Here is a 12,567-nt window from a genome sequence, read left to right as displayed (position 1 = left end):
ATGAAAAGCCTGAGCATCTCCCTCTCTGATTTCAAAGTCCTGGAGGTTGAGTGAACACGCTCAAAGCCCAAATGGGAAAACGTGTGCTGCGGCAGTCCTGAAGAAGCTGGCACATGTTCCAGAGCCTCTTTCCTTACATGGTTGATACAGAGAATCGAGGGTTTCAACGGGAAGCGCTGCCCACGTGCAACTGCCGGCAGGCTCCTGAAAGTTCTCCGAAAAAAATCAGTGGTCTGTAACGAATTCGTCGGAAACAAGCTCCCTGGGCAGTTTTCAGTCCGCAGGCGTAGCATTCTGAAACTTGCAAAGATCAGTAACAATGCTGGGTAGGGGGAGAGGCTGGAGAAGAGAAGCAGCGGGAGATTACGGAGTCAGCTCTACCCCAAAGCAGATCCTTCCTCTAGACCGCAAGCCAATTAATAACACTTGGCGACTGAGACACTTGACCTTCTTAAAGGAATTCAAGTGTGTTATGTACAGTCACCAAAGGTGAGACCCACTTACTTGGCCGAGCCAAGGTCTCTGGGGAGGGTAAGTGAGGACTCATCAAGTCCCTCTGCTCTGGAACTCAGAGACGATCTACCAACACAGTCCCTAAACTGCCATCAAGGCACCCCCAGGGAGCTACAGCAAATTCACAAAGGTGCACACAACATGAAATTTCAAGGAAAACACAGCATTATTCAACATCTATCAGATACCACACAAATTCATGTGTATTTTTTCAAGTGGCTATCAAATTCTGAGGATTGTCGTGTTGATTCTTTAGAGCTAATTGTTAGGTATTTCTTTTGGCCTATGAGTTCGTTCGTTCTTTTTTTTTTTTTTTTAAAGATTTATTTATAAGTAATCTCTACACCCAACATGGGGCTTGAACTCATAAACCGGAGATCAAGAATCACACGCTCCACTGACTGAGCCAGCAGGGCACCCCTGGCCTAGGAGTTCTGTGAAAAATTCCTGAGACGCCAAGGGTGCTACGAACTGAGAAAATGTGGCAACTTCTGACACACAGGATGAGGACATCTGACCCGACTCAGTTTTGCCTAAAAGGCCAAGGAGTGCCAACAACTGCATTTTAGACTGTGAAAAACACGGCCTTATGCATCCTTTCTTGTAGCTATCACATCACCTGGTAAAGCGGGCATCAGAGATGAGCCGAGGGCAGCCGAAGCTATGTGCCTGTGGTCCCACAGCTGGAGGGAAGCCAAGCCTGTGCTCGACCCAGGTCTTCTGGGTCCAAGTCCACTAGCCTGGTTCGAAGGTGTGAACTCACATTTCTGCACTAATTTCAGGGTCCAAGAATCTTAAAAATGTTTTGTCTTAACTAGGATTATGCATGCACATCTTTTAAAAAATGCCGGAACCATTTCTCCCCCACCCGATGCCACCTTCTTGACCCAGAGAGGCTATTTTGTTTTGACAGATGTTTGCTCTTTGGGCCAAGAGGATTCCTTCCCTGGGTCAAAGCTGGGACTGCAACACCTCAGGGAGGCCGGCATTCCCACCCTACATAGCGAAGCCAGCCCTCCCAGTTAGCTGGCAATGGGCCGCTCCAGCTTTCCCGTGCCAGGTCATCAATGCCCGTGTTTGTTTTCAAAGGAAGGGTGTGTCAGAGACAGTAAGCCAGTGGAAATACCTTCATCCACAGGAACTGTGGGAGTGGGGAAAAAAATAAACAAGGGAAAACGTTCCAGGGCAACCAAGGTAGAACACAGACAAAGGAAAGTGGGAAAAGGAAGCCCATATGCCAAGGGCAAACAGATGGAGGAAACACTTAAGCCATCTGGCACCCCTGTCCCTGCATTAAAGAGCTGACCAGAGGTCTGCCACTTCCACTCTGACTTTTTCTAGGACAGCAGTGCCACCTTCTGTTGAGTAGTCAGATCTGAGTCGGGTTGCTTACTGAGGAGGTAAGACCAGAAAATTGAAGTTAGAGGAAAAGACATGACGGAACAGAAGTGTCGAAGCATTCTGCCTCCCGTGGAATGCTCAGCCACCTTCTTTTCTCTAGTTAAGGGCAAACTCAGCCACCCAGAGCTCAATCCCTCCTCCTCAGGTGGATGGATCAGGACCAAAGGCTCTCCTCTAGAGGTGGGTCTGGAGTTATCATTTCTTTTCTTCTTTAAGTAGGCTTTACACCCAGCACAGAGCCCAACATGGGGCTTGAACTCATGATCCTGAGATCAAGACCTGAGCTGAGATCAAGAGCTGGATGCTTACCTGAGACTGAGCCACCCAGGCACCCAAGGAGTTATCACTTCTTACTCAACTTATCACTTCTTACTCAACCCCCCAAAAATTTGTCTTGAAAAAGGTCCAGAAACAGGGAGCTCACTACCTTAAAAAGCAGCTCAGCCCACGTTTGGTCAGAGATGACAAAAAGTTCTTCGTTATGTGAAGACAAACGCGGTCCCTGTAATTCTTCTGTATGTTGCTTCAAGTTCAGCACGTGGCTTCCACCTCCCCTCCCCCTCTAGCAGACCTCCAAACAACAGATACACTGCAGGCTCCTCCCTGGTTGCCTCTCCCAGCTCCTAAACCTTTCATGTGATGTGGTTTCCAGTCCCCTCACCTTCATGATTGCTCTCCTCTGAGTGCATTCCAGTTTCCAAATGTGGAATTCGATATTCCCACACAAGCCCAATGACAGGGTGACCAGCCTGGCAAGCAAGCATAGGTCACTGCAACGAATGCTCCTGAACATGGACATGCCGACACCATTAAGCTAATTACCAACTCAGGTTTACTCAGTTAACTCACGTAAAATGAATGAGGCAGATTTTCTTAAGATGCCTGTTTTTGGGGCGCCTGCGTGGCTCAGTTGGTTAAGCGACTGACTCTCGATTTCGGCTCAGGCCACGCTCTCACAGTTTGTGAGTTCAAGCCCTGTGTTGGGCTTTGCGCAGACAGTGCAGAGCCTGCTTCGGATTCTCTGTCTCCTCTCTCTGCCCCCCCCTCACACTCTCTCTCTCTCTCAAAAATAAATGTTAAAAAAAAAAAAAAAAAAAGCCTATTTCCCAGGTGGCAAACTCTGAGGTTAAGGGACTTCTCCAAGGAGAGCTGGAATTCAGATTCAGGTCTATGACTCCAGAACCTTAACTTCCACCCCACAGGGGCTGTCTTGTCTTACTCTGGATATGCTACCCCCCTCACGGCAGCTCAAGGTCCCGCAGGGCTGACAGCTCACTGGACACTTACAGAGCAGTGGAAATAGTCACCAAACAACTACTTAGTATGACTGACCCAAGATTCTGGCTTCTGAAGAGTGGTTCTCAAAGTTGATCTGTGGACCCCTGGAGGTCTGTAAGGTCAAAACTACTTTCCTAGTACTAAGACATCACTTGCCTTTTTCACTGTTCTACGCTGGCAGGAGCAATGGGGGGCAACTGCTGGCCTTTTAGAACAAATCAAGGCAGCTGCACTGAGTTTTGGCCGTGGGGACACTCTCAGTTACCAAAAAAGCCAATTTCACTTAAAAATATCGTTGGTGCTGGGGTGCCTGGGTGGCTTAGTCGGTTAAGCCTCTGACTTCGGCTCAGGTCATGACCTCAGGGTTCCTGAGTTCAAGCCCCACATCGGGCTCCGTGCTGTCAGGGCAGAGCCCGCCTCGGATTCTCTGTCCCCTCTCTCTCTGCCCCTTCCCCGCTGGTTCTCTCCCTCTCTCTCAAAATAAATACAGTTTAAAAAAAAAAATATATATATATATATGTAGCCTTGGGGAAGCAGTAAAAATGATTCGCCTTATTAAGTCTTGACCTTTGAGTACAAATTTAATTATTATTTTTTTTTTGCATTTTGTGTGATGACATGAGAGGTCACATAAACACCTCTGCTGCTCACTGAGGTCCAATGGTTACCTCAAGGAAAAGCACTTAAGTGAGGGAGTTACAAGCTGATCTAGTTGCTTTCTTCACGGAATGCCATTTTTACTTGAAAGAATGACGGTGCTTAGTCAGATTTGAGTAACTGGCAGACGGTTCCTAAAAAAATGAAGCAATTCAAGATCTCAAGTAAAAACTAGCATCTTAGAAAATGTATACATCCCCACTGGGAGCAGACAGCTTTCCAATACTTAATGGCTTGTCCGATGAGATAGGTAATGTCATTAACAAATATAATTTTTTGGATATTACAAGACAAAATGCATCACTGGAGATCTCAGTGAACCAACATTTTCCATGTCACCAGTGCCGGAGGATGCAATACCAGTGTGGCTAAAAGAGCCACTGACAGTGCAAGGCAGACCCGTGGAGGTTAATGAAGCAGACTACAGAAAGTTCACTGAGAAGGGTTCACATCCTACAGTGCGGCTAATTTTTAGGAAACCACTGCCTGTTGAGTTCTGATCTAGTATCAAAGAAGAAGATTCACAATCACCTAAAGGGCTATTAAGATACTAGTCCTCTTTCTAATGCCCTGTGTGTGAAGCCAGATTTTCTTCAACTACTTCAACCAAAACAACGCACTGCAATAGACCGAATGCAGAAGCACTTAAGAGAACCTAGCTGGCTGTCCGTTAAACTGGATGTTAGACCTTTAGGAGACTCAATGCCTGTCTTTGTGTTTTCAGTTTCAGTTTCTTTGGTTTCAGCAATATTTTTTGTTAAAATGTGACTTATATTAACATGTAATGGATTTAATTATTTTAAAATAATAAATATATGGGGCACCTGGGTGGCTCAGTTAAGTGTCCGACTTGGTTTTGGCTCAAGTCATGATCTCACAATTTGTGAGTTCGAGCCCCACATCCGGCTCTGTGCTGACAGTGTGGAACCTGCTTGGGATTCTCTCTCTTCCTCTCTGTCCCTTCCCTGCTCACTCTATGTCTCTCAAAATAAATAAATAAACCTTAAAAAAATATTTAAGGGGCGCCTGGATGGCTCATTCGGTTAAGTGTCCCACTTCGGCTCAGGTCATGATCTCACGGTCCGTGAGTTCGAGCCCCGCATCAGGCTCTGTGCTGACAGCTCGGAGCCTGGATGCTGCTTTGGATTCTGTGTCTGCCTCTCTCTCTCTGCCCCTGCCTCACTCATGCTCTGTCTCTGTCTCTCTCAAAAATAAACATTAAAAAAATATTTAAAAATTTTCTCAATTAAAAAAAAATTTAATGTTATTTAATCTCTCAAAAATAAACATTAAAAATACTTAAAATTTTTCTCGTTAAAAAAATGTTATTTTTGAGAGAGAGAGAGAGAGAGAGAGACAGAGCACGAGTGAGGCAGGGGCAGAAACAGAATCCAAAGCACCATCCAGGCTCCAAGCTGTTGTCACAGAGCCTGATGTGGGGCTTGAACCCATGGACCGCGAGATCATGACCTGAGCCGAAGCTGGACGCTTAACCGAATGAGCCACCCAGGGATCCCAAATGTTTCTCAATTTTAAATGAAGTGATACTCTTTGGGATCCTCAGCTTTTAATTGTGTAAAGGCACCAAAATGTTTTGAGAACTGCTATAGTAAAAAATCAAAAGCAGATTTTAAAAAGCCAAGGCAGTTGGGGTGGCTGGTGGCTCAGTCGGTTAAGCGTCTGAATCTTGATTTCAGCTCAGGTTATGACCTCACAGTTCATAGTTAAGGCCTTGCTGGGCTCCGCACTGAGAGTGCAGAATCTGCTTGGGATTCTCTCTCCCCTTCTCCCTTTGCCCCCGCCCCCCTCGCTTGCACCCTCTCAAAGTAAAGAAAAAAGAAAAAAGAAAAAAGAAAAAAAAAAGGCCAAGGCAGGAAGGAGTGCCATCTGGTGGAAAAGACAGTTATGACATCAATCCATTCACAACCAAAATAAATGACACCCCTAATCCATCCTGGTGACATATTCTTATTGTTAGAAATTTCACATACCGAAGGCAGAAATACTCAAAATTCAAGATGTGGAAGATAAAAATATTGTTAAAAGCCAATTAAATGCGCCAGAAAAGATCCGGAGTAGAGGGAGGGTTGGGAGGCATTTGAGGTCTAGGCCACCACCTCAAGATAGTCTGATGCCAGTTCAGGGCAAGAGAGGAAGCCAACGCCAGGACTAAGGCATGGGAGCACAGAAGATTCATGCTGGGGACTGTTTCTAGTCCTTGGAGATGCCACTAACACTCATGATTTTTGGACTTGAGGATCTCTGAGCAGGAGAGCTCTGTCTGACCCCTTCCACACTCAGCCTCCAAAAGAACTATGTCAAGTTACTGTGAGAGTAGGTTCTGTCCTGTTCTCCAAGGGCTCCCTAAGAACAAGAACTGTCTCAGAAAGCTTTTCATTCTACAACCAGACTAAAAATTCAAATGACTGAATGAAATACAGTAAAGCACATCAGTCAAGGGGTTAAGTATAAACGTGTCTTTCCAACCTTCATGTGGTTCCAAGAAAGACTGAACAGAAGACACATCAACAAACTTCCCAATTCTGTCCACCTTACCCCAGCCCTGGCTGTTCTTCCTCATTCCCAGGGGATTTGCTGTTTTTTCCAGAAGGGCTGACAGTAAAGTACCTGCACCTTCCTCTCCAGCCAACTTCCCCAGGAGGCCTTTGAGCCTTTTGTCTCCGTTCCCTCCACACTGAAGCCCCAGCACTTGGCAGCTCCTCGGGTTCACTTCACGCGTGGGCTCTAAGGCCCACACACTCCCAACTACCAAGACAGAAGATTCCTGCTACTACTGGCCATTTCCTTCTGCGAGCCCAAACAGAGGTATGGCCACCTGTGATCCAGGCCACACGTTCACCCTCCTGCTCGTAGTGCTTGCGTGAGTTAAGCCTGGGTTCCTTACTTGGCACAGAAAGGACTGACATTTGCTGTGCCTAGGGCTCAATATTCTCTTCTCTCTGCATGCTGCTGCCCAAACTTCCTTTCCTGGTGAAATGTGTTATCTGCATCATCCACAACTTTTCACGGGTTTTATTCCAATGGTCGCCACAGTTCTATCCAAACACAGAACCAGTTCAAATTTGAACTGTATTTTTGGACATACTACCATTTTGATTACAATTTGGGACCATTTTCTAGAGTTTCACTACATTGCCTTGAAGGCTTCAGTTGGTTTCAAAGCAGTTTTTAATCACAAAAGTCGGCCCATATTTCCCAGGCCTAGAGTGATGGAATTAAGACTTCCTCTTTGAAAGAGAAATGTTTCCTAAAGACGGCGTTCTTAACAAGCACAGTTATACTGATGCCCAGTGCATAGCACAGTAAGCCTACTTGCAGGGGACGGGGAATGAGATCTTAGCCATCATCACAATAGGTCAGGGAGCATGACAGGAAATGTCTTTAATTACTCTCAGCTGCTACTGGGAAGGAACTCTCAGAAGGATACACCTGAAAGACCATTCTGTTTACCCAAGAGTGGATGGGTACCAGCCGGAGGAAGTAAGAGTTAGGTGCAGCTTCTCCAACAGCTGGGGAGACCTCACTTTGACCTAGATGACTAAAGAGTACAAATGGCAGCCCTTAGGGCTTCCTGATTCTAGAAATAGTCCCACGTCTAACCCACCTGCAGGGACAGTGACCCCACCAAGCTCACCTGGCTGTAGAGCACAGGCAGGTGGCTACACTCAGCGAGGCCTCTCCCCTTTCTAGTCTGGAGATAAGGCACTATCTGTGCTTCTGGAAATCCAAACTGCCTCAGGACTTCCTCATTCCATGGTGACCTCCAGGCTTCTTTAGAAAGCTAGTTTCATCCCAGAATATTTACACGTGGTTGCAGGGTGTGTTAGTGGGGCCAATCTTGACCAGACACAGGAACTGAGACATAATGTTACAATGCCTTGTTCGCATCCAGCCACCCCACCACAGCCAACACCAAATACCTTTGGGTCATCAGCCTCAGGTTTTTCAGTCTCTGAATCGTCATCTTCCTACAAGACAAAGAATTTAGAGGATTAAGCTTAAAGGAGTGGGCCTGAGGGTTCTCACATGCATAACTAGGGGCTGGAGTAACTTACCCAGCCTGGGCCATCCCACCAAGAACCCCTCCCCTGCCCTATGACCCAGAACTAGATAGAGAAAGAGCAGGGGAGAAGGAGATGTTCCGGGGGTGGGGAGGGAGGACATTAGCAGCTCAAAGTCGTTACTCCAGCAGTGTCACAGTCTACAGCGATGAAAATGCCCGAGATTAAAAATCACATATATAAAAATGGAAAAAGGCGGTCATGTTTCAGAAAAGAAGACCAGGCCCCACAGGATAAAAAGGGCACAGTGTTTTCAATGAAGTGTCAATTATTTAAAACCAGGAACGTGAACCTTTCTTCCTTCTTTGACTTTCACACACACAAATACATTGGACTCAGATCTACCGTGACACTGTTCACGGTCGGAGTGCCATGACCCACGTATAACTACACCCCGGCACTCCAGCCCAGGAACATTCACAGCTACATGAACAGCAGGAAGACAGGCATCAAAGGACCAGGGCAAGTGACCCAGGGAAGGACTAAAGAGCAACAGCCAGCCTTTCCTGGGTCTCAGCTGAGCAGACCCTGCCTCCATCCAGGCTCTCACAGAACTGCCACTGACCCGTTCTCCCCAGTCTTGCTCCTGATCCAAACAGCTTGCCTGACACAAAGCACCATGTGAACAAGGCATTCTCCAAAGCGTGCACTGGCCTCACACAAGCTAGCCCACCATTCCACTGAAGGCCAGTGAAGGTCAACGATCAGCTACCCTATCAGGTAGCTATATCCACATCTGCTCCCAGAACACCCCAATGCACAGAAGCCTTTTAAGTTAACACCCAGGAAAAAAAATTAAGTTTCATTTGAAATTCCTTTTTTCAGTCGAGCTACACCTTAACCCAAGCATAAATAGCGCCCCAGATGTTAACATAAACATCACCCGCGAGACTCGAACAGATTATACTGATGAGTTTGAGACTGAATTGTCCTGTCAGGTGCCAGTGAGTCCAAGGGTTTAAATGCAATCTCCATGATCTCCTTAAAATGAAATCAGTCACACCAAATAATCAGAGAAGCAGCTCAGCCAAAGACAATCACATTTTAGAACGTCTATATTGGAATTTGATGAGAGGACTTTACCAGGATATGAAATAAAGTGTAAATATGATGAAAATTCTAAGCAAAGCCAATGTGGAACAACACTTCAGAAACACATCATGCAAAATTATTGAAGAAAACAGTTATGGTGTTAAGCCAGTATGTGTGCATGTGAGAAAGTCAGGAAAAGAAAACAATTTGCAAAGCTTTTCTAAACAATTTTAGTCAATTCTGAATTATCAGCATTAATGGTGGGGCTAAGGGCACGAAAATATCTTCCAAAAGAGCATCAAATACAAAACGCATTTTTGTTTCATTAGAAAGCATTTTAACGCTAACAATTACATATCAATGCATAAGAAAGCTTTCAAACAAATAATAAAGTACACTGTTTCAATTAACGGTGTTGCTAAAGAGCCAGACTCTATATCCAGATTTCACTTAGTGTATCTTTGTGCTAAGCCCCCGCTTGAACCCTTGTTTTCTCTCTCCTTTTAAATTCTGGCTCATGAGGTTCAGGTGATAGTATATCAACAGGCTTTCCAGTTAATTAAGACAGATTTCTTTGTAGCCAGCACATTATTAAATGTCAGGCAAGATTTGTGCTCAAGAACCAAAGGCACTCTGATAAAAAGTGCCAGGTAAGATGTCAAGAAAGAAGTTCAGAAGGATCAAACCAAAAATAAAAAGCTAAACAGTTTTCCTTCCTAATCTTTTTAATAAGCTGAAAGATTTAAACCAAGATTAAAAAATAACACAGAGGTTTTTGCAGATATACATAATAAATCGGTTAGGAGGAATGTGTTGTCACAAATGGAATAAATTATCTTAGCAAAGAAAATGAACATGAAACATTCTTTGATATCTGGGTTAAACAGAATAGTCCACTGTCTTTTCCCCCCAATTTCAATTCAAAAGTTAATACAAAATGGTCCAGATGAAAACAAATTTCGTTTTCAGTTTTCAACTGATACCAAACAAAAAAAAAGGGGGGGGGGAGGGGAAGAGGGGGAAATGACGTTGGCCATGGAATGGAACACTGTCGGTACAGTTCAGAAAGTTTCTGACAAATGAAATGGTGCTTTGAACAACTCTGGATTTGGGAAGAGACTGACTTACCGACTGTTTGCTATTCTCATCCTCCTCTTCTTCATAACCATCTTCATCACCTCCAAGGCGAGAAAAGTCATCCTCTCCATAGGCCTCAGATACTAATCCACCTTTTTCCTCTGAAAGAGGGAAAAAGAAAAATGAATAAATGCATACAAAAATGAAAGACAACCTTTCAGTGGTTTGAATGGCCAGAACTATCTCTGAAGATCAAAGGGGAGCCTAAATCTCCCGTGAATAGGCCCAGAAACTGCCTTCAGAAAGAGCACAATAGATAAAGTCATTAAAAGAACATGGAAGAAAACCAACTACTAAATCCTTTCTCTCATGCTTTTCTTTTTTTAAGTTTATTTATTTTGAGAGTCAGGGTGGAGGAGGGGCAGAGGGAGAGAACCCCAGGCAGGCTTTGTGCTGTCAGCGCAGAGCCTGATGCAGGGCTCAAGCTCATGAACCGTGAGATCGTGACCTGAGCTGAAACCAAGAGTTGGATCCTTAACCGACTGAGCCACCCAGGCACCCCCTTTCTCTCATGCTTCTAATCCACCTCGTATGCCAACTGAAGGCTTCTCTTCTCTGAACTAATACTGCACATTGTTTAAAAACCTCTTTATCTTAATTTTAATTTATTTTTTCTTTAGGGTGAGAGACAGCAAGGGAGGGGCAGAAGGAGAGAGAATCTTAAGCTTACACAGGGCTTGAGCTTATGACCCTGATATCATGACCTGAGCTGAAATCAAGAGTAGATGCTTAACCGACTGAGCCACTCAGGGGCCTGGAAAACCTTTTTTTTTTTTTTTAATTAAAAATTTTTTTTTAAATGTTTTTATTTATTTTTGAGGCAGAGAGACAGAGCATGAGCAGGGGAGGGGCAGAGAGAGGGAGACACAGAATCCGAAGCAGGCTCCAGGCTCTGAGCTGTCAGCACAGAGCCCGACGTGGGGCTCGAACCCATGTACCATGAGATCATGACCTGAGTCGAAGTCGGGTGCTTAACCGACTGAGCCACCCAGGTGCCCCTGGAAAACCTCTTTTGATATGTGTATCTCTACCTTGTATCTGAGGCACCAGAACTTGTCTTCTTATACAAGATAAAGACCCTGTTGCCGTCATTTTTGTGTTCTCCTTTAGGAACAGGAATTTTAACTGGGGGCACTGAGAGGAGTTCCCAATCATACCTACTTGACAAGCAAAGTCTTCTATGTTTAAACCAAAACAAACAACAAGAAAAATACAAAATGCTACAATTACTGGGAAACCACCAGAGAACCTCTTGACTGGAAGAGGGCATGCAAAACTGAGAGTAGCTAACCTCCAGATGAGGAAAGGAAGTCCCAGATATGTTAGGTAGCTTGCTGCCCTTTCTATGATGCCAAAGAAATCTGTTCCCATTTCCTAACATTGTGATTCTCAACCTGAGTAGGGCAACAAAATCACTGATGGGCTTCAACAGCCTACAAAGTACTGGAATCACTGAAGAGTATTAAAAAGCTACAAAATGCCCAGATTCTACCCCAAATCTACAAATTACTCTTGCCAGCGAGACCAGATTTTTAAAAGCTCCAATGAGTCTAGGGCACATTCCTAATGCAAAGTTATAAACTTAACAAGACACAACCTTTACCACCCTCCACGTACGTTCTACGCATCGCTCCCCCCATTACACAACGAGCCCAGAAGGAACAGGTGGTGGATCCGTAGCTTTGGATCCTCTCCATCTTTCGCCCATCCCTATGCCCAACACGACGCCCGGCATGGAGAAGACTTTCATTAAGTTACGGCAGAATAACCGAATCAACGGAAGGAGATGGTCCATTCTTACTCCAGGGCGTCCACTCTGTCCCAACCAGGGTTTCGATCGCGCTTCGGGGCTCCGGGGCCCGATACCTGGGGCACAACGACCATCTCTTTCCCTCCCGCCCTGCTAGGTGAGCAGCTTTCCGAGCAGACACCTGATTCTCCCCTTCCAGCTCCCTACTCAGGCCTCACCAGCCGCGCTGCCCGCTGTTTCGACGCCAGCCTCGCCGTCGGACTCGGGCTCTGAATCCTCCGCGTAAACTGCCAGAGACGACAGAACATTCTTCTTCCCCGCCATCTTACTCCCGGCGCGCCTCAGTCTTATGACTCAAAGAAGCCGACTTCCGTGCGGAAAGGCGACTTTTTCCTATCCCAGGAGAACCCGCGCCGGTTCCTGACCAGAAACCAATCAAAACGGCCGTTTCTGGGCCTGGCCCCGCCCCTCCCGCCAGGCTGCCGTGACATCATCACTGCGCGACGGATGTAAGGTTGTGTGGGTTTTAGCTGACACTGAATCCCCAGCCTTTTGGCTTCTCAGAGTTTGGGGTGGTATATGGGGGTCTTCGAGTAGTTCCCGACCAGCGGGCAGCAGCGGCCCGGCAAGAGTCCTTCGCTCCGGGGTGGCCCACCGCCAGCTCTGATATCTTGGGGTGAAGAGAGGGAGGGTTCGGCTGGGGAAGGGAGAAAAGAG

General features: G+C 45.9%; 2 protein-coding genes across 4 annotated transcripts in view; one reads left to right on the top strand and one right to left on the bottom strand.

The window, feature by feature from the left end:
• The window catches only part of LOC122485903 (SAP30 binding protein), a 36,868-nt gene extending 24,641 nt beyond the window's left edge, over positions 1-12,227 (bottom strand). Inside the window, exons 1-3 of one of the 3 annotated variants that reach the window (XM_043585295.1) lie at positions 12,069-12,227; positions 10,092-10,201; positions 7,791-7,838 (exon numbers count right to left, since the gene is read on the bottom strand). In XM_043585295.1, coding sequence (XP_043441230.1) covers positions 7,791-7,838; positions 10,092-10,201; positions 12,069-12,174 — 264 coding nt within the window. In that variant the 5' untranslated portion in view covers positions 12,175-12,227. The remainder of the gene's footprint in view (positions 1-7,790; positions 7,839-10,091; positions 10,202-12,068) is intronic. The other 2 variants (XM_043585296.1, XM_043585297.1) reach the window with 2 other exon arrangements.
• A 103-nt stretch (positions 12,228-12,330) lies between these two features.
• RECQL5 (RecQ like helicase 5) overlaps positions 12,331-12,567 on the top strand; it is a 35,320-nt gene continuing 35,083 nt past the window's right edge. Inside the window, exon 1 of the mRNA XM_043585293.1 lies at positions 12,331-12,516. The gene's annotated coding sequence lies outside the window, so the exon portion shown is untranslated. The remainder of the gene's footprint in view (positions 12,517-12,567) is intronic.

This window comes from Prionailurus bengalensis, chromosome E1, assembly GCF_016509475.1.
Source record: "Prionailurus bengalensis isolate Pbe53 chromosome E1, Fcat_Pben_1.1_paternal_pri, whole genome shotgun sequence".
Taxonomy (NCBI): Eukaryota; Metazoa; Chordata; class Mammalia; order Carnivora; family Felidae; genus Prionailurus; species Prionailurus bengalensis.
The sequence above is the reverse complement of the archived record's forward strand: the minus strand, read 5'-3'. Positions and strand labels throughout refer to the sequence as shown.